We start from the raw sequence: 27,317 nt of genomic DNA on the forward strand, positions 1-27,317 counted from the left end.
TTTTTAAACATTTGAGTACATTATTTATGTATTCAGCTTTTTTGTTTCTAGGCAGTCTTTCAGGTTATATGTATTTTTAAATTTTTGAGCTAAGTGTAGGTTTGGGTGTAGTTGTAAGAAATAGATCTCATACATCTTTCTCCCACTTTTCTCCAGTGATAATATCATAGTTATATAGTAAATATAATATATTGCATAATTATTGTAAGGTAGGATAACCAGGGAATGGAACTGATACCGGTTATCACCCCCCCCCTTTTTTTTTTTTGACAGGCAGAGTGGACAGTGAGAGAGAGAGAGAGACAGGTCCTCCTTTTTGCCATTGGTTCACCCTCCAATGGCTGCTGCGGCTGGCTCATCGTGCCAATCCGAAGCCAGGAGCCAGGTGCTTCTGGTCTCCCATGCGGGTGCAGGGCCCAAGCACTTGGGGCATCCTCCACTGCCTTCCCGGGCCATAGCAGAGAGCTGGCCTGGAAGAGTGGCAACCGGGATAGAATCTGGCGCCCCAACCGGGACTAGAACCCGGTGTGCTGCCGCTGCAAGGCGGAGGGTTAGCCTGTTAAGCCACAGCGCCGGCCAGGTTATCAACCTTATGCAGAGTGTTATTTATTTGGAAAGTAAAAAAGGAGATCTCTCATCTACTGGTTCCCTCTTCAAATGCCTTCAACAGCTGGGGCTGGGCAAGGCCAAAGCCAGGAGCCCAGAACTCAAGCTGGGTCTTCCATGTGGGTGGCAGGCTCAGTACTATCTGAGGGTGCACATTAGCAGTAAGCTGGAATCAGAAGTGGAGCTGACACTAGAACCAAGCATTGCAATACAGAATGTGGTATCCCAAGTGTCATTTTACTGTGCCAGGTGGACATTGTGGCACAGCCAGTTAAGCTACTGCCCGTGATGCTGTCATCCTGTATGAATGCTGGTTCAGGTTTCAGCTGTTTCACTTGCTGTTCAGCTCCTTGTTAATGTGTTTGGGAGAGCAACAGAAGGTGGCCCAGGTACACGGGCCCCTGCCACCCATGTGAGAGTCCTGGGTAGAATTCCAGGCTTGTGACTTCAACCTGTCTCAGCCCTGGCCATTGCAGCTATTTAGGGAATGAACCAGAGGATGAAAGAAAGATCTCTATCTCTGTCTCTCTCTCCCTGCCTGCCCCTTTACCCCTTCAGCACCCTCTCTAACTCTGCCTTTCAAATAAATAAATCTTAAATAAAACACTGCTGTGCCAAATGCCTGCCCCTCAGAAGTCACATTTTTTCTCACACACTTACTTGCATGTGTTTAGTTCTGTGCAGTTTTACTAACATTTATAGATTCATGTGACCACTACCCCAGTCAAGATAAGGAACAATTTGTTACCCAGATCTCTCCTGTTGCCGAATCATACCCACCTCTTTCCTGCCTTTTCCCTCTGGTCTTAATCCCTAACTCCTAGCAGCCACAAGTCTATCTTCAAAGTCTACAGTTTTATCATCAGAAGAATAGTATATACATGGAACCATACGTTATGTAGAACTCTGGAGAGTGGCTTTTCTCAGTAGTGGACTTCTCTTTATTGCTGAGTAACAGGGGTGCTGTGTTTTGATTCTAGCTATCAGCTATAGGTTGTAGCTGCTTCAGGGGTGGGGGCTATCTTTTAATGATCTCTGTCCTTGACAATTGGTCTCATTCCAGGTATATAGTGGAGGTTAGGAAATATCTGGTCAATGAATTCATTGCTGTATAGTTTTATTCTGCTTAATAACTAGAAGTTTATGATCTACCAAAGTGTTTTGTATGTATTCTTAGGTCACAGATGTCAAAGTAACCACACCAAATGTCCGAATAGCAAGTTTAAAAGTACATTGTTGAGATTTGAGGGGAGGAATTAGTTACCCTTTCTTAATACGAAAAAAAAGATATTCAGATTTTACTTTGTTCTCTTGCATGTCAAACAAAGAGTTTTGTTAGTATATTGTGGTACTAAGAAATGACAACTTGAACTTTTCAGGCTGAGAACCATCATTATATCAAATGTGAAAGGCATTTTTGAAGTATTCCCAAGACATTAGCAATGACTAAGTGCAGTGTTATCCTTTGCATTTAGGGAGTGTTGGTGGTCTTCAGTGGTGCGGAGAGCCAAAGCGCTTAGAGACTGAAGCTTCTGCTGGGCAGCAACTGAACTCCCTGAACCTGTCTTCGCCTTTCGATCTGAATTTCCCACTGCCGGGAGAGAAGGGACCTGCATGCCTTGTGAAGGTGGTAAACTTTCATTGACCCTGTGTTGACATTGACACTGTATCTTGAAAATTGAAATGGTATGCTCTTAGCATCCGTATTGTTTTCCTTTTGCTGCTACAGAAATTTCTACAAACTTAGTGGCCTTAGGCAACAAAAATATTAACCTTACAGCTTGTAGGTCAGAAATCTGACATTGGCCTCAGTGGAGCAGAATCAGATGTCGGCAGGTGGCGGGGCTGTACTGCTCTCTGGACACTGTGGACATTTATGTATTTACTTATTTGAGAGGCAGGGAGAGGAGATGCATGCTCATCCATTGGCTTGCTCTCCAAATACCCACAGCAGAGCCCTGGAACCCAGTCCAGGTCATGGGTGGCAGATGTCGACTATTTGAGCCACCATCACTGCCTCCCAGGGTCGCCATTAGCAGAAAGCTGGAGTAAGGAGCCAAACTCAGGCATTGAGCCAAGACACTCCAGTGTAGGCCACATACCTACTGCACTGTATCCTTTCTAGCTTCATAGTACCTACTGCAGTTTGCCTTTCTTCTGTTAAAACCCATTCCTCACTTGTATTTGAATTAGAAGAATGGGGGGAGAGCTGTTACCAGTTCTCCTATCTGATAGGTGAACAAAGTTCTCTTCCATTCTCGTTCTTTGTGGTAGCTACTTAAATGGCACTTCAGTTACATAACACAGGGCCAGAGTGGCCACTTCATCCCCTGCTGTGCTTCCAGAGTCAGGTCTCACAAGGAAGAGGCTTTGACAGTTAACTAAAGTCTCTGATAAGACAGGTTCTTTGTTGTTGTTGTTGTTGTTGTTGTTGTTGTTACTTTATTTAAAAGGCAGAGTGACAGATCTTCCATCCTTCGGTTTACTCTCCAAATGACCACAAAAGCCAAATCTGGGCCAGGCTGAAGCCGGGAGTTCCATCCTGGTCTCCCATGTGGGCGGCAGGTGCCCATGTACTTGGCTGTCTCCCACTGTCTTCTCCAATGCAATAGCAGGGAGATGGATCTGAAGTGGAGCAACCGGGGCTTGAACCAGCACTCATGTGGGATGCCAGCTTTGCAGGCCATATCTTAACCTGCTGTGCTACAGTGCTGGCCCCCAGAGACAATTTTCAGAGGTTTTTGTTGTGAAAAATCTCTTGGCCATTTTAAATGTGTGTTAATCTTAATTTTTTTTTTTTTTTTTTTTGACAGGCAGAGTGGATAGTGAGAGAGAGACAGAGAGAAAGGTCTTCCTTTTTGCCGTTGGTTCACCCTCCAATAGCCGCTGCGGCTAGCGCATCGCGCTGATCCGAAGCCAGGAGCCAGGTGCTTTTCCTGGTCTCCCATGCGGGTGCAGGGCCCAAGCACTTGGGCCATCCTCCACTGCCTTCCTGGGCCATAGCAGAGAGCTGGCCTGGAAGAGGGGCAACCGGGATAGAATCCGGCGCCCCAACCGGGACTAGAACCCGGTGTGCCGGCGCCGCAAGGCAGAGGATTAGCCTGTTAAGCCACAGCACGGGCCCTTAATGTTTCATGTTTTGTGAATAAGTCCAAAATTAATCATCTTGGGGTGCTTTCCCCCCCCCTTCTCTTAGTATGATTCACAGTTTTTGAGATAATTTATTCTAGTTTTTTTTTTTTAAATTAACAGAGCCTTTCTTTTTATTATTATTATTATTATTTATTTGACAGCTAGAGTTAGAGAGTGAGAGAGAGGGAGACAGAGAGAAGAAGGTCTTCCTTCTGTTGGTTCCCTCCCCAAATGGCCGGCACTGCACTGATCCGAAGCCAGGAGTCAGGTGCTTCTTCCTGGTCTCCCATGCAGGTACAGGAGCCCAAGCACTTGGTCCATCCTCCACTGTTCTCCCGGGCCACAGCAGAGAGCTGGACTGGAAGAGGAACAGCTAGGACTAGAACCCGGTGCCCATATGGGATGCCGGCGACGCGGGTGGAGGATTAACCAAGTGAGTCACGGTGCCAGCCCCATGTTTCTAGATTTAATTAAGTTAACCTGTGGGGTGGCTGGTGCTGTGTTGCTGCAGGTTAAAGTCCCAGTAGGTTAAAGTCCCAGCCTGAAGTGCTGGCATCCCACATGGGTGCCAGTTCTAGTCCCAGCTGCCCCTCTTCCAATCCAGCTCTCTGCTATGGCCTGGGAAAGCAGTAGAAGATGGCCCAAGTCCTTGGGCCCCTGCATCCATGTGGGAGACCCAGAAGAAACTCCTGGCTCCTGACTTTGAATATGCCCAGCTTTAGCTGTTGTGGTCATCTGGGGAATGAACCAGCGGATGGAAGACCTCTACCTCTTTCTGTAACTCTGTCTTTCAAATAAATAAATCTTTAAAAAACAACAACAACAACAAAAAACCAGTTAACCTATGGAAAAGCCTTTTCACGAAGTGTGGGGTAGATTGAAGACAGACATTGATCAGGGAGTCAGTAGTACTATATTTCAGTTTTTAACTTACTTGCTAACTAGCAAGAAGGATTTTAAGCAGGTACCTCACCCCTCTTGGTCTCAAAGGAATTATGTTTTAGGCTGTTTTGTGTCATTTAATCCTAATAAAATGATTTCGTGTGATCTCTTTGTTAGGTGTATGAAGATTGGGACTGTTTCAAAGTAAATGACATTCTGGAGTTGTATGGCATACTGTCTGTGGATCCTGTGCTCAGTGTACTGAACCATGACGACAGGTGAGTCTGTTTGCTCTTTCTTAGAAAAGCCACAGGATAGGTGTAAAGAGCTCCATTTCCCCTTCCTGTATTTGTGCACCATGTCCTCTGTCAACCATTTGTTCTCTGTGTGCACACGTTTGTGAAGCACTTGAGGTGCAGACATCAGGTGCTTTTACTCCTAAATACTTCAGTGAGAGCAAAAGACTTTCTACTTAGAACCAGAATCTCTTAATCTGCTGTACTGTAATGTCTGTCTACCCACTCCCACTCCACTTTAAAAACAATTTCATTTTATTTGAAAGGCAGAGGCTTTTCTGTCTATTGGTTCACTTCCCAGATGCCTGCAACAACCAGTACTGGGCCTGGCTGAAGCCAGAAGCCCAGAATTCCATTGAGGTCTCCCATGTGGGTGTCAGAGACCCAAGTACTTAAGCTATCATCTACTGCTTCCAGAGTGCACATTAGTAGGAAGCTGGATTGGAAGCAGAGTTGCTGGGACACAAGCAGGGCACTCCACGATGGAGTGCATCCTGAGCAGTGACTTGGCCACTGCGCTAATTGCCCACCCTAGCCTTACTTTTTAAAAATTTTGAAAAGATTTATTTATTTTCAAAGAGTCAACCTGAGAGAGAGGGAGAGACAGAGAGAGAGAGAGAGTGAGTCTTTCATCCGCTGGTTCCTCCCCAGATGGCCACAACGGCCGGAGCTGTGCCAATCCAAAGCCAGGAGCCAGGAGCTTCTTCTGGGTCTCCCACATGGATGCAGGGGCCTAAGGACTTGGGCCATCTTCCACTGCTTTCCCAGGCCATAGCAGAGAGCTGGATCAGAAGTGGAGCAGCTGGGATGTGAACCGGCGCCCATATGGGATGCCGGCACTGCAGGCTTACCTGCTATGCCACAGCGCATGCCCCATAAAGTTGTTGCTGTTATTCTTTTCCTTTTTTTTCTTTTTCTTTTTCATTTTCGTTTTCTTTTTTCTTTTCTTTCTTTCTTTCTTTTTTTTTTTTTTTTTGACAGGCAGAGTTAGAGAGAGAGACAGAGAAAGGTCTTCCTTCCTTTGGTTCACCCCCAAAATGGCCGCCATGGCTGGTGCGATGTGCCAATCTGAAGCCAGAAGCCAGGTGCCTCCTCCTGGTCTCCCATGCAGGTGCAGGGCCCAAGCATTTGGGCCTCCTCCACTGCCTTCCCGGGCCACAGCAGTTCAGCTCTCTGCTATAGCTTGGGAAAACCATAGAAGATGGCTCAAGTCCTTGGGCCCCTGTACCCATGTGGGAGACCAGAGGAAGCTCCTGGCTCCTGGCTTTGGATCAGCGCAACTCCTTCAGTTGCAGCTATTTGGGGAGTGAACCAGAGGATGGAAGACCTTTCTCCCTGTCTCTCCTTCTCACTGTCTGTAACTCTGACTCTCAAATAAATAAATAAATAAATAAAATCTTTAAAAAAAAAAAGATTTATTTCTTTTTTTTAAGATTTATTTTTGGCCGGCGCTGCGACTCAATAGTCTAATCCTCTGCCTGTGGTGCCAGCACCCCGGGTTCTAGTCCTGGTCGGGGCACCGGATTCTATCCCGCTTGCCCCTCTTCCAGGCCAGCTCTCTGCTACGGCCCGGGAGTGCAATGGAGGATGGCCCAAATGCTTGGGCCCTGCACCCGCATGGGAGACCAGGAGAAACACCTGGCTCCTGGCTTCGGATCAGCGCGATGCGGCCATTGGAGGGTGAACCAATGGCAAAAAGGAAGACCTTTCTCTCTCTCTCTCTCTCTCACTGTCCACTCTGCCTGTCAAAAAAAAAAATTTATTTATTTGAAAGACAGAGTTACAGAGACAGGTAAAGCCAGAGAGAGAGAGAGGTCTTCCATCCACTCGTTCACTCCCCAAATAACGGCAATGGCCAGAGCTGAGCTGATCCGAAGTCAGGAGCCAGGAGCTTCTTCTGGGTCTCCCACGTGGGTGCAGGGGCCCAAGGACTTGGGCCTTCTTCCACTGTTTTCCCAGGCCATAGCAGAGAGCTGGATTGGAAGTGGAGCAGCCAGGACTTGAACTGGCATCTATATGGGATGCTGGTGCTTCAGGCCACAGCGCCAGCCCCAAAGGTTTATTTATTTTCAAAGTCAGAGTCAACCAGAGAGAGAGGGAGAGACAGAGCTTCCATCTGCTGGTTCTCTTCACCAGATGGTCACAACATCCAGGGCTGGGCCAGGATGGAGCCAGGAGCTTCAACCAGGTCTCCCACGTGGGTGGCAGAGATTCAAGTACTTGGACCATCTTCCACTGCTTTTCCCAGGCCTTTAGCAGGGAATTGGATTGGAAGTAGAGCAGCCAAGGCACAAACTGGTGCCCACACAGGATGCTGACATTTCAGGTGGCAGCTTTACCTGCTATGGCACAGCACTGGCCCTCTTACTATTTTTTACCATTTGTTTTCTGATACATGAAACTTTTTCAATCTCTTCTTCTTGTGCTTTCCATTTTTTCAAGGACCACACTTTATTTTAATGAGGAATTGTGTTTAGAAATCAAGCTGGCCAGCGCCGCAGCTCAATAGGCTAATCCTCTGCCTGCGGCACCGGCACCCTGGGTTCTAGTCCCAGTCGGGGCGCCGGTTCTGTCCCGGTTGCCCCTCTTCCAGGCCAGCTCTCTGCTGTGGCCCGGGAAGGCAGTGGAGGATGGTCTAAGTGCTTGGGCCCTGCACCTGCATGGGAGACCAGGGGAGGCACCTGGCTCCTGGCTTCGGATTGGCACGGTGCACCAGCTGCAGCGCGGCAGCCGCAGCGGACATTGGGGGGTGAACCAACGGAAAAAGGAAGACCTTTCTCTCTGTCTCTCTCTCTCTCACTGTCCACTCTGCCTGCCCCCCCCCCCAAAAAAAAAAACAAAAACAAAAACAAAAAACTGAGTGCCGAATGGTCACTGGTATTGGGTTAGAGCTAGGATGCACATGTATCCACCTACATATCCACATTCACACACACACGTCCTCGTTTCTCAGTCTGTGACAAACCCCAAGTTCACGTCGCATCACAGGTGGTATTTATTCTGTTGTCCTTTCCGTGTGTCTAATTCCCTTCTCTACAGAGAAACTTGACTCCTGTCACCCTCAGCCTGCCACTCATTCAGTTCTGTGGTGCATGGAGGGAAAGTTCAGAACTGGTAACCCATCCCACCATAGTAGCAGCCTGGTATCTGCACTTGGCGCGTTTCCGTTCTTCATTCTAGAATGATGTCATATGGTCAGATGTCATATGTTCCAGAGTTACTCAGGTCACTTTCCTTCCCCTCAGTGTGAGTCCAGCATTCGTTACATGTAGATCTGTTTGTGGCTGATTGTTTCACATCATAGCTTTTTCTCCATCCTTTTTTTTTTTTAAGTATAGAAAACATTAATATTGATACCAAATGAAAACAGTACTGTCTTGTTGAATATTGGCTGTTTTTCTTGGTTTCTGCACAGGAAGAACTTGGGCAGTTATTCCACACAAAAATAATGGTGCAAATATTTTAGACACCTTCAACCCTAAATACTAATCCCTTATAACAATATATATAATTGTTCGTCTTCCTATTTCTGATTATGGTGATTTTCCTACTATAATTACCTCATTCTTGATGCACAGGCTAAGACCTGATTTGGCCTCCCACTTCCTGGGAGACCCTGGCCTTGGCTTTGTCATTGTTAAGTAACAGTGGATGTGAGGTTTTTATGAATTGGTGTGTACAAAGTGTTGACCATTGTCCAATACATGGGTGTTTTATGTCAGAGGTAGTTATTATTCTTGTGTTAACAGAAGAACATACTGGAGAGGCTATATGTCTGACAATCTAAAAACAATTTGGTCATGTTGCAATCATCTCAATAAATCTGCTAATTTATTTAGCAAATCCACACTTGATTTTCATTGCTTCTACACGCTAGTCAAGGGATATATCATGTACGAATGAAATTCAAGAACAGTTAGCTACATAGATTTTAGTAGGTTCTCTACACACTGAATAATAGGTACTGGATGGCTTTTCAGAAAAAGACCCCAGGTTTAGAAGTGTGCTACGTAGTATTTGCCATCTCAGCTTATAGTTCAAGAAAGAGTACGTTTGTTTTGAATTGCTGTGTGAGTGACATCCTACATTTCATTTATTGCAGTGTTAGCACACTGAATAAAAATTTTGTTGTTCTTGAAGAATGGAAGAAGTCCATTATATCATATGACTTAACTGCTCTAAAACCTGTATGCTGTAACATTTTGAAAAAGAGGAGCCAATTTCTTTTCTTTAAGGCGACGTACATGTAAAAATGCTCCTGGTGTGAATGCTCGTTTTGTCTTCGGAGATGCATTTTATTTTGGTGCCTCCACCGAGGAGGCCCCTGGATACTGAGCCGAGTCATCTCTCCACAGGGATGCCTCTGCGCTGCTGGACCCGATGGAGTGCACAGACGCAGCCGAAGAGCAGCGCGTGCACAGCCCGCCTGCCTCGCTGGTGCCCAGGATTCACGTGGTTTTAGCCCAGAAGTTGCAGCACATCAACCCTTTGCTGCCGACCTGCCTTAATAAAGAAGAGAGCAAAACCTGTAAGTGCAGAAGCCTGGAGCCCCCCAGGTGCCCCAGGTGCCCCGGGTGCCCGAGCCAAGTACTCCTGTGAAATTCAGAGCAGCTCCTCCTGCCTTCATCGGGAAATTTGCCCTACCAGGAATGGCTGCTGTTTTGCCCAGTTTTCCTCTTAGATTGATTCTCTTTGAAATGGGGCAGGGGAAGCAAGGACTTAAATTGTTTTTATTTATTTTTTCAAGATTTATTTATTTGAAAGTGTTACAGAGAGAGAGAGGAGAGACAGAGAAAGAAAAAGAGATCTTCCATCTGCTGGTTCAGTCCCCAAATGACTGCAATGGCCGAGTCTGTGCCAGGCCGAAGCCAGAGGCCAAGAGCTTCTTCTGGGTCTCCAAGTGGGTTGCAGGGTCCCAAGGACCCAGGCCATCAGCAGGGAGCTGGATTGGAAGCAGAGCAGCCGGGACTTGATTGGTGCCCATATAAGTCTCTTGCCCATATAAGTCTCTGGCACTGCAGAAGGTGGCTTAACCCCTGCGCCACAGCTCCAGGCCTGAAAGAACCCAAGTTTGAACTGTCACTACTTACTGAGCAGTAGTTAAGTCCACACTGGGAACGTGTTTCATGCTGCTGCTTCCCACGTCATTGCAAGGAACCACAGGGGACCGGAGCGTGTATTCTGAGTCTGATCTCTCTTCCTCCTCCAGTTGTCTCAAGTTTCATGTCTGAGCTGTCTCCAGTCAGAGCAGAACTGCTTGGATTCCTCACTCACGCCCTCTTGGGAGATAGTCTGGCTGCGGAATACCTTATATTGCACCTCATCTCTACAGTGTAAGTGCTCGTTCCTGGGGTCCTTGGAGTTTGGTGGGGTGCAGAAAGTGGAAAAGAGCAGGACATTTCTGACTTTCGTGTCTTAGGCCCATTACCTTATAGTTTTTATTTGTTCATTGTGACGAGTGCCATACCAGGTAACAAACGCCTTTTCTCACAGTTCCACATTTTGATTATGTTCCCTTGAATTTTAGAGCCAGTATCAAATAAAGGACCTATCTGATGAGTAAAATAAGCTGTTTTTTTTTTTTTTTTTTCCTAATGAAAAAAAATTTTAAGATTTATTTCTTTGAAAGGCAGAATTAGAGAGAGGGAGAGACAGAGATCTTCCATCCACTGGTTCACTCTCCAGATGGCTGCAAAGGCCAGGGCTGAACCATGCAGGTCTCCCATGTTGGTGGCATGGGCCCAAGTACTTGGTCATCGTCTGCTGCTTTCTCAGGCACCGTAGCAGGGAGCTGGCTTGGAAGTGGAGCAGCCAGGACACGAACCGACGCCCATATGGGATGCTGGTGTTGCAGGCAGCTGTTTAACCCTGCTGTGACACAATGCTGGCCCCAAAATAAGCTATCATGTCTTTTTTACACTGAAAGTTCTGTTTATACATTTCAAGACTGTCTAAAAACAGTTGGAGGGGTACCTCATATGCCCATTTAACTTGGACAATGGCATTTGTGCATCTCACTTTTGCCTCCAATATATTCCTTTGTTTTCTGATTTTGAGAGTAATATGCCCCTCCAGAAACGTAAAGGAGAAAAATGTGGGTCTTCAGAAGTCCATGGGAAAAAATGCATAAATGGGAAAACTATGTCTCGATTTCTAAGTACTTTTGCACTAGCTTGCCATTTTTCCGTGACCTTTTTGTAGCCCCCTTGCAGGAGTTACCTGCAAATATAGTTTGTTCACTTGGAGATGATCAGAGTTAGCGTGTTGAACCTGTGTTCATATTGCTTTGTTTCCACCTGTGTACTGTGCGCCTCTCCGTAGACCTCAGTTACACGGGTGCACATCTTGCTTTCAGCATTTAACATACATTGAACAGTTTCCTATCGTAATTTTCTCTGAACTTCATGACAGCACAGGAGTTTAGTGTGCAGTTGTACCACAGTGTAACCCTTTCCCTAAATGGTGTCAGTGACACTGCTGTACCCTATGTGTGCTATAAATCTTACTTTTCCTGGAGGGCATCTGAGGCCAGCTGTAGGTAGTGGGTGGGGTCACAGCCTCTGGTACCAGACTGCCTGCTTCCAGTCCTTGCTTCTTCACTTCCCAGCGGCTCGCACATCCCTCATCTAAAAACCCATACTGCTGCAGACCTGCCGCGAGCCCGCACACATGCTGCTTGCTGCTGGATTTGGGCTTTCCAGATGAGGGCTGATCATCTGGCCATCTATGCACATATTCCAAAGTCTGAAAAAAATGGACAAGCACTGTTGGCTCCAAGTGTTTTGGATAAAGGGATACTCTGTACTTCAGAATCTCTGTGCCTCACACTTTCTCAACTGTAAAACCAGGCGCACCCACTGCCAAATGTTGGGGTTAAATGAAAACACGCTGACGCACTAGCCCAGCTGCGGTCCGGGACCAGCACTTGTGAGTGCTGCCTGTTATCTTTATGGACGTTACTCTGGTCTCTACAATAGCTGGTCAGAGGAGTCTGCTTTGTTTTTATTCACAAGTTAATTTTTACCTGTTTTTTGAAGGAAACCGCTTCAGATTGATCTATTTTTATTTTTTCTAGATATACAAGAAGAGATGTTCTTCCTCTAGGAAAATTTACAGTTAACCTGAGTGGTTGCCCACGAAACAGCACCTTCACAGAACACTTATATCGAATTATTCAACATCTTGTTCCAGCGGTAAGACCAATCAATATAAATATGTATTATAAACCTAAGCACACAGCAGGTCCATCTGACTATCTTTGATTCAACCCAAATATTTACCTTGCAAACTTTTATTTATTTACTGGGGAGGCAGAGAAAGAAAGAGAGCTCCATCCTCTAATTCCCTCCCCCAGAATCCTGCAGCTGCTGGGACTGGGCCAAGCTGAAGGTGGGAAACAGGAACTCAGTCTGGGTTGTCTCCCACATCCGTGGCAGGGACCTGCCTATCTGAGCAGTCACCACTGATTCCCAGGGTCTGTTAGCAGGAAGCTGGACTCCAGAGCAGAGCCAGCACTCAAACGCAGGTGCTCAGATTTGGGATACAGGCATCCCAATGGCATCTTAATTGCTAGACCAAACACCAGCCCTAACTTTTAGATTTTAACAAATTGATTTTGGAGCTGGTGCTGTGGTATAGTAGGTTAAGCCTCTGCCTGTGGCGCCGGCATCCCATATGGACACTGGTTCGAGTCCTGACTGCCCACTTCCAATCCAGCTCCCTGCTGATGGCCTGGGAAAGCAGTAGAAGATGGCAAAAAAATCTGATTAAATGGAAAACAAACCTTTGCAGGTCATGTAATTTAAAATGTACTCTCAGGGCTAGGCGTTCAACCTAGTGTTAATAGACCTGTGTCCCATTTTGGGGTGCCTGGGTTTGATACCCAGCTCCGGCCCCAGACTCCAGCTTCTGCTCATGCAGCCCTTGGGAGGCAGTGTTGGTGGCTGGGCTCATGTCTTTTAAATTACTTTAAAAAATAATAGTAAATTTTAAGTGTACTCTCTCCTATGCATTACACTTTTTTATTGCCTAGCATGAATTCCTCTAACACAATTGTAAGTCCCTTAAAATCATAGTCTCTGTTGTCAGTTTATTTGTGCAGTTTGTATCCTTTGTGTGCATCAAAATGTTAAATCTAAGTGAGCTAACTTACAGGAACAGAACTCCCGTAGCTGAGCAGCAGTGGTCTTTGTCTGTCACCTCAGTCTCAGCTTATCAGGCTGAGCTGCTCTGACTTGGCCAGGGCACCTGGAGTGCGGTGTTTGTGTGGTGAGATCTCGGCACAGGGAGTTGTTTCTGATGAGCTGTGCGACTGAAGACAGCGCTCGCCTCTTAGGGAATTCCAGGGCAGCCGGTGCTTCCTCAGTGTCTCCTGGGCGGGCGCCTGGGCCCTCCAGCAGCACGCACTCTGGAGAAAGTGCTGAGGTCCCAGCGAGCTATATTTTTCCATGTGGGTTTGTATTTAACATTAATTTACCACACTGGAAATTAAAACCAGAGGGTTTATTAACATGGTCATTTATTTAAAATAGGACATCAATTACATAAGAATATAAGCATTCTCCAAAAAAAACAAAAACCAAAACAGCTTTTCCCAAACGCAAAAAATTACTAAAGTGACATTGTCTTGTATTTTTGCAAATCTCTCCCCTGTCTGGATTAATGGGAGACGGCTGGCATTTGTGCCACCAGTCTGTTGTAGTGGATGTTTGGTTGAAGTGTGTGAGGGCTTTTGCCTTTCCATATAGCTGGGCACGCTGCTTCCATACTGGGCTGGGGCAGCCCCTCTGGCATTTCCTTCAGGGGTGCGGTGTGGGTTTGAAGCCCTACCAGAACTTTGCTGACTCTGCTGTGGGAGACTTCACTGGTCTTGTGCATTGAAAAGATGTTTTGGTGGTTTTTTTAAAGCTTTATTTATTTAAAAGGCAGAATGACGGAGAAAACAGAACGCTCTTCCATCCCCTTGTTCACTCCCCAAATTTCCGTAAAAGCCCAGAGCCAAGAGTTCCGTCCTGGTCTGCCACGTGGGCAGCAGTGGCCCAAGCACTTGGATGATCTTCTGCTTTCCCAGGCACATTAGCATTTAGCTGGATTAGGAGAAGAGCGGGCAGGACTTGGCGTTCTGATATGGGATGCTGGCATCTCCAGCTTCTGCTCAACACGCTACACTACTGTTCCAGCTCCTGAAAGGATTATTTTTTAGTCCATGCACAATTTTGATCTCATGGTGCATGTGAAAGAATTTCAGCAATTCTTCAGACTCTGGGCTGCATTCTGAGAATCACTGAAATGAGAGCTTTCTTGCCCACATGGAGTTCAGGTGTCTGTGGTGGAACACTAAAGCACAGACTGATACACAGCACACACGTAGCGCCCTGCAGGACAGAGCAGAGGGCCGTGCGCGTGCTGGCAGTGGACGAGGCTGCACACGGTGCCAAGCCATGGCGGGGTCAGAGAAGGCCCAGCTGACACTGGTGTTCGCTGATGACTGTGAAGGAGCAGGCGCAGAGGTGCTGAGGCAGCGCTGTGCTCGGCTTGTTACAGAGTGAGCGCTGGTGAGAACAGTGGAAGGAACATTCAAGGTGCAGTTGCTTAGAACATGAATTTTGAGTTACGTTTTTCAGTGTGAAAGGTTATCCAAGTAAAGTAGTGTGTTAGGTTCCACTGGGTTTGCTTGCTTCTGCCTGGTTGTCATATCCGTTCCTTGGTACTGCTCTTGTGTGTAATGCTTGCCCCATCATGTCTCAGTACACACAATAGTTTTGGTCTGGCGTGTCAGGGCCAAGGTGAGCCCCCTCCCAGGGCCACCTTGCTTCTTTAGGGGCTGTTCTCGTGTATTGATGACATGGACTCCCCATCGCCCCCATTTTCTCAGAATCTTGAGCTATAGTACAAAAATCAAACATTGGCAGTGCACTGTACCCCTCGACTGTCTCCTCTCACCCACCACACGCTGCTCTGTAGGCTGGAGCGCCGTGCAGTTGGTGGAACCCAGACTGGGTGATGAGGGGCTGAGCTCAGAGACGTCTGGCAGATCCCACCCTGGGTGAAGGCCTCAGGGATGTGAGCTGTGGGCCTGCTCCCTGTCTCCGCGCCCGGCATCCTCTGATGAATGAGTAGTGTGTTCATTCAGAGGGCATAGCGAGGATTTCTTTCGCTTTCTTGGTGAATGAAATGAACTTCTCGTTTTCTGTTTCCCTAGTCTGTGTTACATAAAGAAGTTAAACTTCTGGCTGTATGATACATGTGTCTTTTGTTGCCTACCATTTGTTTCATTGGTAAAATAAAAATTACTCTTCAAGAACACTGACCAAGCTATTCTGAGAATTGGGAAGCTCATAGAATGACTGAGATTCTGGTATGGGGTGAAGATAGTACTTTCACTTCTTAAAGACTTTAGAAACCATGTCACTGTTCTCTCAGAAATCTTCAAGTTCATTCTTCCCACGTAAAACACTGCTTAATTCCTCATAGATGAGGGCACTTAAAGTTTATGGAAAAATGGAAATAAAAGGTAAATTTATTTTGTGCAATAAATTTTGAAGTTGTATATATAGAGGGTCTTCAAAAAGTTTATGGAAAATGTATTATGAAAATTTGTTAACACCATTAAAAACTTTTAAATATTTATTATTTACTTATTTATTTAAAAGGCAGAGAGGCAGAGAGAGAGAGAGGTCTTCCATCTGCTGGTTCACTCCCCAAATGGCCGCAATGGCTGGAGCTGGGCCAGTCAGGAGCCAGGATCTTCTTCCGGGTCTCCCATGCAGGTGCAGAGGCCCAAGGACTTGGGCCATCTTCCAGTGCTTTCTCAGTCCATAGCAGAGAGCTGGATTGGAAGTGGAGCAGCCAGGACTCCAGCTGGCGCCCACATGGGATGCCAGCACTGCAGGCGGCAGCCTAACATGCTACCCCACAGTGCTGGCCCCCATTACAAACTTTCAATTTGATCCTCCACAAACTTCTTGAAGTATCCCAACATTTAAACAGGGAAATGTAGATCCTTGCTTATAAGAAAACTTCTCTGCAGTCTTTTCGCCTACAGATGACGATAGAGAACATGAACCATTTGAAGTTCATCCCCCACAAAGACTACGCAGCGAATCGCTTGGTCAGCGGACTCCTGCAGCTGCCTAGCAACACCTCCCTCGTCGTTGACGAGACGCTCCTGGAGCAGGGTCAGCTGGACAGCCCAGGTAGGGGCGGGGCTGCGTCCTCCACCTCCACCCAAGTCTTTAAAAAAAGAGATTGATTGTCCATCTGCTATTCACTTTCCAAATGACCACAACAGCTGGGCCAGGCCGAAGCCGAGAGTCTCATCTGGGTCTCCCATGTGGGTGCAGGGGCCCAAACCCTTGGGCCATCTTCCATTGCTTTTTCCCTAGGCCATTAGCAGGGAGGTGGATCGGAAGGGGAGCAATCAGGACACGAACCCGTGCCCATATGGGAGGCTGGCATCGCAGGCAGCAAGTTCTACCAGCTGTGCTATGTATTTATTTTCATTTGAAAAGCAGAAAGAGGGAAAGCGGTATCTTCCGTCCAGTGGTTCACTCCCCAGAGACCCTCAACAGCCAAGAGCGCAAAGCTCCATGTGGGTCCCCCACATGTTCTGTCACCTGCTGCCTCCCAGGATGTACATTAGGAAGAAGCTGGACTGTAAGCAGAGGAGCCAGGACTTGAGCCAGGCCCTCTAATACAGGATACCGGTGTCCTAAGCAATAGTTTAACTGCTCTGCCAAACTCTTGCCTCCAGTATTAAGTTTTCAGGGAACCTCTGAAAAAGTATGTAATAGACCACATAGTTTGAAGTAACCTCAATTATGGAACATGTTATTAAATTTATAGGAAAACACTTTTTTTAAAGATTGATTTATTTGCAAGTCGGAGTTACACAGAGAGAAGAGAGGCAGAGAGAAAGAGGTCTTCCATCCGATGGTTCACTCCCTAGTTGGCTGCAACAGCTGGAGCTGTGCTGATCTGAAGCCAGGAGCTTTTTCCGGGTCTCCTACATAGGTACAGGGGCCCAAGGACTTGGGCCATCTTCCACTGCTTTCCCAGGCCAAAGCAGAAAGCTGGGTTGGAAGTGGAGCAGCTGGGTCTTGAACTGGCGCCCATATGGGATGCTGGTGCTTCAGGCGAGGGCATTAACCTACTGTGCCACAGCGCCAGCCCCAGAAAAGACTTTTATCCATGCTCAAACAGAGAACGGAGATGAGACTGCTGGTGATAAGTTCAGGAGGTAAGAGTAGAAGAAAAAAGTAATGCAGACCGAGTACATATAAAGAGAGTATAAAACATCAGTAAACATTACAGGGCTGCTGTAGCATCATGGGTAAAGCTGCCCCCTGTGATGCCAGCATCTCATATGGGTGCTGCTTTGTGTCCCGGCTGCCCCACTTCTATCCAGCTCCTTGCCTGTGGACTGGGAAAAGCAGTGGAAGAGGGTCCAAGTGTTCAGGCTCCTGCCACCTATGTGGGGGACCGGGATGCGATATAGCGCCTGGCTTCAGCCTGGTTATCTGGAGAGTGAACCAGCACATGGAAGATCCTTCTTTTTCCCTGTCTGTAAATCTGCCTTTCAAATAATTAAAGTAAATCTTTTTAAAAAAGTTTTAGCCCTATTATTATTTCAGGCCATAGGAGCACATTACCTTGGATCCTTTATGCCCTGTGGTACATCAGACACTAGGCATTTGATTTGGGGACATCTTCGCCCTAGGAGGTTCTAGCTTGACAGAAAACCCCTGTTGTCTGTGGAGCATATCACCTAAGGAATATTTAGTAAATTGGAGAGGGCTCTATATCCTTTATTAAAGCAGTGGGAACCTCATGTCCTAACATCTGTGTCAGCAAAACTAATTTTGTGGTTCAAATCCAATGACTGGAAATGGTCTCACTTTTCTAGGGGTCCACAATGTGACTGCCCTGAGCAAGCTCATAACCTGGCAGAAGGTGGATTACGACTTCAGCTACCACCAGATGGAGTTCCCTTGCAACATCAACGTTCTCATCACCTCGGAAGGGCGCTCCCTCCTCCCGGTAGGCTGGGGCCTTTGTGCCTGGAGGGGCTCAGTTACCCTGCGCTGGGTTTTGATGCTGCTTATAATCAATGTGCTGCATTCGTATACAACTGTGGCTACTGATTATTAATAAGGAAATTGATTATTTTGTTCCTTCCTTGGGGTGAAAGCTTCTATTTGCAAAGAAGCAGGTGTCCATACAGTGCAAGGTATGCAAAGCCACTGGCAGCAGGGACGGCCACGTCGTGGCCTGGGAGGTAGAAGTGGCTGGTTACTTGCCCAAGTATCATCCTGTTGTTTTCAGCCAAGCCTATTTGAAAAATGCTTTAGAGATCTTGTCAGATGCTCCTAGTCCCTTGGTGATGTGTTTCGTGGTGCCCTGGCGACCAGTCCTGCTGGTTCCCAGGTCTCTGATGCCCCCACCACTGGAGAGAAGGAGCCCGTGACAGGGCAAGGCTCGCTGGGCAGCTGTCTGGGAGCGTGCTGCGTAACTGAGAACCAGCCATCTTCTGTCAGCACTGCGGAGGTCCCGTAGTGCGTGGAAATCAGAAACGGTGTTTTCTAACTCCCCCGGCGGCTGCTAGCGATGCTGCACCCTCCTGAAAATGGAGATTAAATCAGGAACTTGGGGGAGACCACGTCCTGCTTCTCTTTGCAGGCCGACTGCCAGGTCCACTTGCAGCCCCAGCTCGTCCCACCCAACATGGAGGAACACATGAGCAGCCTGCTTGCCGCCGTGCTGCCCTCTGTGCTCAACAAGTTCCGCGTCTACCTGACCCTGCTGAGGTTCCTGGATTACAGCATCTCTGACGACGTGACCAAGGTAACGGGAGGGCTCGCCCCGGGCGGAGCCGCTGCTGCCCGCTGTAATCATCTTTCTCATACTTTCCTTCAGTTGTTTATAGAGTAGTCCCCTATCAAGCATGGAGAGGTTACAGCATCCCCAGGGGATGCCTGGACCTTGTGCACGTACCTCTGAAAAAGTTGTTTATGAATTGGGCTTAGTTCAGATGAACAACTAATAATAAAATAACAGTTCTAATAGTATACTGTAATATTATGTGGGTGTTGTCTCCCTCAGCTGCCACAGGGCAGGTAGCCTATATAGTGCTGATAATGCTGAACACAGAAGTAATTTGCATTCCAACAAAGCAGGGTGGCTTAAGCTTGAGAAAAGCATGCAATTTAAAACTTGTGAATTGTTTATCATCCCTGGAGTTTGTTGTTCCTATTCGTGGCTTTCCATGGTTGGCTAGTGACTCTGTGGAACTAACTCTAGTCAGCATTGTCACGTGGACACAAGTCTCTGTTAGCTTTGTGGTTAGTTGATGATTAGACAGAAATTTCCTTAAGTGCCTGGAAGCAGTGAATCCCCCAGTGTAAGCTGAGGGCTCTGTACACATTGGGCAAGCCTGAGACACTTAGCCACGCATCCAACAGCCCTGCCTTTGCCTCATTTCCTGTAGAGCTGCAGGGTAGGGCTTCAGGTCTCTGAGATGTGTGTGCCCATCTGAATGGCCAGGAATGGCCTGCATGTGCGGTCCACCAGTGGATATCTCCTTCCCCAGCTCTTGGTTAGCTTCTTTTTAATCTATTTGAAAGACAGAGATCGATCTTCCATCTTCTGATTCACTTCCCAAATGGCCACAACAGCTAGGGCTGGGCGAGGCTGAAGCCAGGGCTCCCATATGGTCCCCAGGTCTCCCACATGAGTGCAGTGGCTCAAGCATTTGGGCCTTTCTCAGGCGCACTAGTAAGGAGCTGGATTAGAAGTGTAGCAGCCGGGACTTGAACCAGCACTCATGGGATACTGTTGCTGTGGGCAGCTGCTTAACCCACTGAGCCACAGCGCTGGCCCCTGCTGCAGCTCTTACCCTGGTAATCAACCATTGCTTTGTGATTGTTTCTGACAAATGACGCAGGGAAAGAGGCTCTGCCGGCTTCCCAGACTGACACGGAGGACAGGGCTGGGACTAGGGAAGAAATGAAAATGAAAACGCCAATGCCATGGAGCGAGCTCCACCTCACCCAGGGCCAGCTGGGCTTCTTGCAGAAATGCTCCCCGGATTGGCTTGTGTGAGCTTCTCAAAATGATCCGGATTTAACTTTGTTGAGAATATTTTCATTGTATTTTTAAAAAATACTTATTTTGGGGCAGTGCTGCACTGTAGTGGGTGAAGCCGCTGCCTGCATTGCCGTTATCCCGTACAGGTGCTGGTCTGAGTCCCGGCTGCTCCACTTGGAGCCAGCTCCCTGCTTGCACACCTGGGAAGGCAGTGGAAAATGGCCCAAGTACATATTCCCCTGCCACCCATGTGGGAGACCCGGAAAGAAGCTCTTGGCTTCAGTCTGGCCCAGCGTTGGCTGTTGGCAGCCATTTGGGAAGTAAACCAGGAGATGGAAGCTCTCTCCCTGCGTCCCACTCCCCTGCCTTTCAAATAAGTAAATCTTACTGACTGGGGCCAATGCTGTGCCTTAGTGGGTAAAGCCGCTACCTGAAGTGCTGGCATCCATATGGGTGCTGCTTCAAGTCCCAGCTGCTCCACTTCAGTCCAGCTCTCTGCTGTGGCCTGGGAAAGCAGTAGAAGATGGCCCTAGTCCTTGGGCCCCTGCACTCGTGTGGGAGACCCAGAAGAAGCTTCTGACTTCGGATCGGCGCAGCTCCAGCTGTTGTGACCATCTGGGGAGTGAACCAGTGGATGGAAGATCTCTCTGCCTTTCAACTAAATAAGTAAATCTTTAAAAAAGAAAAATTTATTTCAAAGGCAGAGTTGCAAAAAGGAGAGATACCTTCCACCTGCTGGTTCACTCCCAAAGTGGCTACAATGGCCAGGTCTGGCCAGGTGAAGCCAGGAGCCTGGGTCTCCCATGTTAGGTGTTGGAGTCCAAGCACTTGGGCCATCAGCTGCTGCCTTCCCAGGTGCATTAGCAGGGAGCTGGAGCAGAGGTGGAGCAGCCTGAACTTGAACTAGCACTCAGGGAATGCCAGCCCCATCAGCGGCATTATCCATGTGTGTGATGTCTAGTTCTCAATCTTTTTGCCCCTCTTGTATGAGGCAGGGCTGACATTTTTTCCTTAGAAAAACAGATGTCATTTCCTCTTTAAAACTAGTCCTAAAGTACATTTCCTGTTCTGTTAAAGGCAGTGGAAGACGACTTCGTGGAAATGCGTAAGAATGACCCTCAGAGCATCACCGCCGACGACCTACACCAGCTGCTCGTGGTGGCCCGGTGAGCAGACCATCAGGGCTGGCGCTCCCGGGGTAGTGGGCGGAAATTTAGACCAACTTTTCCTTTTGCAAACACCTCTCAAAAGGGCCCAGGCCGGCGCCGCGGCTCACTAGGCTAATCCTCCGCCTTGCGGCGCCAGCACACCGGGTTCTAGTCCCGGTCAGGGCACCGATCCTGTCCCGGTTGCCCCTCTTCCAGGCCAGCTCTCTGCTGTGGCCAGGGAGTGCAGTGGAGGATGGCCCAAGTGCTTGGGCCCTGCACCCCATGGGAGACCAGGAGGAGCTCCTGGCTCCTGCCATCGGATCAGCCAGGTGCGCGCGGCCATTGGAGGGTGAACCAACGGCAAAAGGAAGACCTTTCTCTCTGTCTCTCTCTCACTGTCCACTCTGCCTGTCAAAAAAAAAAAAAGGGGGGCCCAGTGACCTGCAGCTGAACAGGCTGCTGCTTGGTCTCCATGCTTCGGAGCTAGCCTCACTCCAAAGAGCCCTTCGAAGAAGCCTCACCTGGCTCTCCCGTGTCCTGACGCGCACTGTATCCTTAAAAAGCATTGCTGAGGCTTAAAGAAAACGTCACCATCCTCATTCTGGACTCAGAGTTGTTTTTCTGTTTTCCAACCCAGGTTTCTGTCGCTCAGCGCTGGTCAGACAACTCTGTCGCGAGAACGGTGGCTCAGAGCAAAGCAGCTGGAGTCGTTAAGGAGAAACAGGCTTCAGCAGCAGAAGTGTGTGAATGGGAACGAACTGTAACGATCTGACACCTCTGGGGAGGAGGGGGCGGATCAGAGCCACGTTATTGTAGAATTCAAATGCCATTTATACTACATCGTTTTATAGACAATTTCTATCAGAAACCAATGACTTTTCTTGAAATCAAGCCTGGTAACATCTAAAGTTTATATGATATTCAGTTAGGGCTTTTACCTTACTGATTTTATGGAGCTTTTGAAGTTTGTTTTATAATTATATAAATTAGTAACAATGTACAAAAAACCATATTTGATATTGAACATTTAATATTGATAACATTGTTGATTATCCTATTTCCTGAGCTCCAGCTAAGTCACAGGACAAACTTTGTTGAATTGTTAATGTTAACTTCATTTGAAGATTACTGCAATTTCAAGGTTAGAGGACTCTGCAATTAACGGTGGTTTGTTCAGGTCTGGGTCTAGGGCGCGGGTGTCCTTGCCACCGACCCACACAGCTGGTAGAAACGCTGGGCTCTGGCAACTCTCCCCACTTAGTGGACGGGCTTGGACCTGGGGGTGTGACACATAGCAGTGCCTCCCAGGCTTTTGGACGTCATGGACCAGAAATCTTTCCAAAAACTTACGGGATGGGGTTGCCAATTTATTTTGCTAAGTAATCAGAAATAAATCACTGTATTATCACTTTTTTTTTTTTTTCATAAAAGGATAATCTCACAGAGTCCTTTCGATGGAATAAATTTCGCTTTTTGAAAAGCACCTGTCCTCATTGTTCTCACTGGATCCCAGTGGATCGAGAACCCCTGACGGGACTCACCTGAGGGACTGCTGCCCTGCAGTTGTGCCCAAATATGAAATAAGCAAAATAGTAAACTTCAGGGAGAAAAATATTATAAATCGCATTTCCCTGAGTTTCGAGCTTTTTAGGTTTGTCAGTTACTTTCAAATGCATTAGATCAAACTAACGCCTGCTGCTCCAGCAAAGGCCTGGGAAAACTACAAGTAGTTTTCCGGAGACCACCTAACAACTCTAATACTCTTTTACAGGAACAAAAATTTTTCGGGTAGCTAGAGAGCAAACTGATACACTGTGTAGTGTGACTGTGGCCACAAGAGTCTCCAGAGGCTTAGGATGTTGCTTTTCTAAAGCTGTCAGTGGTACACAGGATTTTCGTTTAGTCAGTAACTTACCTAGTTGGAAACAGATCCAATGATCCCTTACATTCTTTCTGTGAGGCCTAAGTTGACATTGTGAACCACGGAAATGGAGTCAGCCTTGAAAATTCAAGGGATTTGAATGCCTGGTGAAGGGAAGTAAAAATTCATAGTTCAACTTTTCTTAAAGACAAATCTATTTTTATAAACTAATGTAAATAATGTTTATATTAGAATTCTAACTGGTTTTCATTTTTATAACTGGTAGACTAGACCTTCCTTAAACTTTTAGAAATAAAGTGCCCACTGGATTTGTGATAATACATTTTCTTTGTCCTAGAACAAAGTAGACAAGTTACCGTGAGTCTAATTGTGCCAATGTAAACTGTAATTTACCAAAGAGAAATACACAATTTGCTTGGTCTTGCAGAAAAGTTCCTTTAAGAGAACCCTCTGTCCAATAAATAAAAACTTCCCAAATTACCAGTACCTTGTGCTGTCATGAATTCTAAAATTCAGCATCCATGTGATCAGTACGGCAAAGACCTTGTCTGCTGGGTGGACGGGCTGCAGAGGAAAACCTAAGAGGAGGAGGGGAACATGGGGGACAGGATGGTGTTGGCTTTTTTTATTTAAAGACATTTATTTATTTGAAAGGCAGTTATATATAGAGAGAGAGATCTTATATCCACTCTCCAAATGGCTGCAATGGCCAAGGCTGGGCCAGGTGCTTCGTCCTGGTCTCATGTGGGTACAGGGGCCCAAGCAATTGAGCTATCCACTGCTGCTTTCCCAGGCGCATTAGCAGCAGCTGGATCGGAAGTGCAGTGAATTCGATGAAGGGCGGGGTGGGAGAGGGGAGGGCCTCGGGAGGGAGGGAGGTTGAGGGGGTGGGAAGCCACAATACAAAAGTTGCACTTTGTAAATTCACATTTATTAAATTTAAAAAAAAAAGGAAATGCAGTGGCGGAGGCTTGCGCTGGTGCCCATGTGGAGCATGGGCAGGCGCTCAGCCCACTGCACCGGGATGGCATCGTGACTCCAGGCCCACCACGCAGACTAACTCTGATCCAGAAGCAGCCTCCTCCCAGGCACGCACACGCGGACACTCTGCTGCTCTAAGGGAAGCCGGCAATCCTGCTTACGTGACTGGGAGCCTCCGATTACTCCGCAGAGCTTACAAGGCCTGTTGTCCTCTTTTATGTTGTGGGACGTTTTTCTTCCGGGTCTTAATACTGGTTAGAGCAGAATAAAGCATTCGGGTGTCAACGTTTGGGTTTTAAAATATGGTCTGTGACCCACTTCATCACTTTTAAAGCCATGAGAACACTTCAGAGCAGTATTTGGAAACACTTAGATCAAGTATCTGATTATAAAGCAAATTCTTCGTCTGAAAATCGAGCCATCTTTGAAACTCAAGGACTCACACTTTGTCACATTAAATTACAATGGTACTTTATTTTAATAGTCACAAGATTTGACACTTGAAAAAAAGCACACTAATAAATAACAAAAGTGGAATGCTCATCAAAGTCCCGACAGACATAATGTTCAGCTGAGAATCACTTCAACAGATAAGGCTCCAAGGACACACACTGCTACTTGTGCTAGGCCATGCACCGTCTTCCTGTGTGGGTTAGAGGCTCTGGTCCCACATGGTTAGATTACAGTTGTAAAACCGCTATAAACTGAATTTTTAATAGTTCTGATAGCCTACCTAAGATGTTGAGGAGAGTCCCTCCACCTGTGCGAAAACTGAAATGAAGACTTCCTCAGTTTCCAGTGCTCTGCACATGTCCAGTGTGACATTCCCGAGGTGAAACCCCACAGGTGCTGGTCACAGCTCATCCCTCGGGGTTACCCTCTGACGGGCAAGTCTTAACACTGCTAGGCTGGGAGTATATAGGTGGCTGGATATTTAAAATTTGTTCAAGTAGAATATGGGAAAAAAGGAGAATACATTTCTTCCTTATAGCATCAGTAACCCTCAATTAACTTCATAAGGAATGGTTAAATCATCAAAAGTAAACAATTTTAATACTCAAATGCTTCTCCTGATGAGTAACACTTTTTAGAGTTACCAAAAACTATATAATTTACCTTGTAGAGGTTAACACACAGGAATGAACTAACAATTCTAGAAAGCACTAGTCCCCTAAACGTGTCCATCCTTAATCCATTCACCTGATATGCTCCACCCACCCACTCCAAAAAAGTTCCAGGTTCTGTCCCGAAGCGCCTTCCTGAACTGCCCTTGAATGAGCAGTGGTATACTGCTGCTTGGGTCTACACAGCGTGGGGAGACGCACACCTCTAGGCCCGGCTGTCAGATCTGGAGACCTGCTCATGTCCAGACTCCTTTTAAAACTTCCCAATAAACATAATTTGTGACCCCTTGACTCATTAGACAGTACAAGTTAAAATTCCCTACTATGTGAAAATTTTCAAACGTAAATAAAAGCCACAAGCCAGCCTTTGTGGCTACGCCCTAGATCTGAATGATCCGCGTCTGGCACTGCGTGAACATACTTCTCAGTTCACTCTGCTGGACTTCAGTAGCCACCTCCGGCTCCGCGGGACTCTTCTGCACTTTGGCCACCGCAAAGTTTATCCCGTGGGTGAGTCCAGCTTGGGTGAAACTGGCAACTTGGACCATGGAACTTCGAATCTTCGCAAAGGGAGAGACTGCTCTGCTGCTACTGCTCTCTGAAGGGGAAGGAGTTACATGAAGCCCAGTCTCAAGTTCAAGCACACCGGAACAGGAGCTGGGGGTCTTTTGAGATAAAACTGAACGCACTGGTTCTACCGACAGAAACTGTGAGTCTGTGGCAGAAAGCGCCACATCTAGCTGGGAGGGCCGCGAAGGCATCTGGTTCGTGGGTCCTGGCTGCGTTTCTTCATTCGAAACTTGATTGGTCATTGGATTGCCCTCTTCGCTAGCCTGCTGATGCGTGGGGCTGGCCTCTGAGAGCAGGGTCATTTTGCTTTGTGCATCCTGCACAAACCTGTGGCAGTAAACATCCACAGGCTTGGCAAAGCCAGTCAGCGTGTGAATGTTGTCGGCAGAAGGACTTCTCTTCGGAGGAGACTCCTGGCCTCTTCCAAACCCACTTCCGTGAGCGACAGTGATCTCCGAGGGGGCATGGATGCTGATGTCAGAGCCACTGACAGACTGGGACCGGCTGCCTAAGCGCGGTGCCGAGGCAATAATCCCACAGCTAGGAAGAACGTAATCTCCGGGGCCGACGCTCTCTAAGGAGTTAGCCAGCTGCCTGTCTCCATCAGCCGAGGCGTTGGTCAGGAACTCGTCAGAGTGGTACGAGTCGTTGTCTGAAGACACGTCCCCATCCGACTCCGCCTGCACCTTATTATCCACCGCGCCTGTGCTCTCCATGGTCTCAAGGCTGCTATCTGACTTCCAAAGATTGACCTTTAGGTTTGGTTTTAGGAAGTTAACTTTCATTTCAGGTTTTGTGAAGTTTCCTAGCTTTCGCAGGTTGCCAATGTTCACATTAGATTTGGTCTGCTTCACTTTTTGGTTTAGAGATGAAAATTTGCTCATTAAAAAATTCTTTCCCTGGGCCAAAGAGCCTTGGTTTTGAGATCTGATCCCAATGATGTCTTCATGAGGCTTACTGCTTTTCCTACAAAGCAGAAGAGAAAACAGTTAATTCCTCGTGGAGTCCAATACACCAGTTCCAGTCACTAATTTAGGTGAAAGTTGCTCCCCATTTCTTGAAAATACTGCCCTGTTAACTGATGAACCCAGACAGGTCCTCAGAGTTGACAGGAAAATACCAACGGAAATGTGTAAGCTGTCCATATAATCTAAAATGTTCCAGCAGCCACACTAACATGGACAATTTTAAAACCACTGAACCCAATGTATACGAAGTGTTACCATCAACACATCGCCAGTATTAAAAATGAGTGCCAGCTTACTGTGTCTGTACTGCATCTCTGACACAGCCAACAGGTAGCATTCTACTGCCGGCACATCTGACTTCGCAGGCCTCAGCCCGCGCCCAGCATCTCCCAATCTCAGCCCCGCACAAAGGCACCACTGACTAAGCAGGAGTCTGCAATAGAAACCCCTCTGTCTGACTTCGGGAGGGAAGGAGAGAGGGACGACTTCCATTACCTTAAGTTTCCGTGGATCCCCTGCATGTATTTAAGACAGACCTGGGACACGTAACCTAACTCATCTTACCGCCTGCTTTGTCATCCCCTGGGAGCGCTATGCTGCTGGCCACAGAATGCACACCCGTGTGCCCGCTTGTCACTCAGGAC

General features: G+C 47.3%; 2 protein-coding genes across 2 annotated transcripts in view; one reads left to right on the forward strand and one right to left on the reverse strand.

Annotated features, from left to right (window-relative positions):
• MCMBP (minichromosome maintenance complex binding protein) overlaps positions 1–22,578 on the forward strand; it is a 55,797-nt gene extending 33,219 nt beyond the window's left edge. The window contains 10 exon segments of the mRNA XM_062215356.1: positions 2,082–2,233; positions 4,798–4,898; positions 9,272–9,444; positions 10,126–10,249; positions 11,992–12,109; positions 15,946–16,111; positions 17,821–17,954; positions 18,594–18,758; positions 21,078–21,166; positions 21,786–22,578. Of these exon segments, the coding sequence (XP_062071340.1) occupies positions 2,082–2,233; positions 4,798–4,898; positions 9,272–9,444; positions 10,126–10,249; positions 11,992–12,109; positions 15,946–16,111; positions 17,821–17,954; positions 18,594–18,758; positions 21,078–21,166; positions 21,786–21,912 (1,349 nt within the window). The 3' untranslated portion in view covers positions 21,913–22,578.
• A 1,887-nt stretch (positions 22,579–24,465) lies between these two features.
• INPP5F (inositol polyphosphate-5-phosphatase F) overlaps positions 24,466–27,317 on the reverse strand; it is a 103,226-nt gene continuing 100,374 nt past the window's right edge. Inside the window, exon 20 of the mRNA XM_062214159.1 lies at positions 24,466–26,671. Within this exon, the coding sequence (XP_062070143.1) occupies positions 25,516–26,671 (1,156 nt within the window). The 3' untranslated portion in view covers positions 24,466–25,515. The remainder of the gene's footprint in view (positions 26,672–27,317) is intronic.

Source organism: Lepus europaeus, chromosome 17 (assembly GCF_033115175.1).
Source record: "Lepus europaeus isolate LE1 chromosome 17, mLepTim1.pri, whole genome shotgun sequence".
Lineage (NCBI taxonomy): Eukaryota > Metazoa > Chordata > Mammalia > Lagomorpha > Leporidae > Lepus > Lepus europaeus.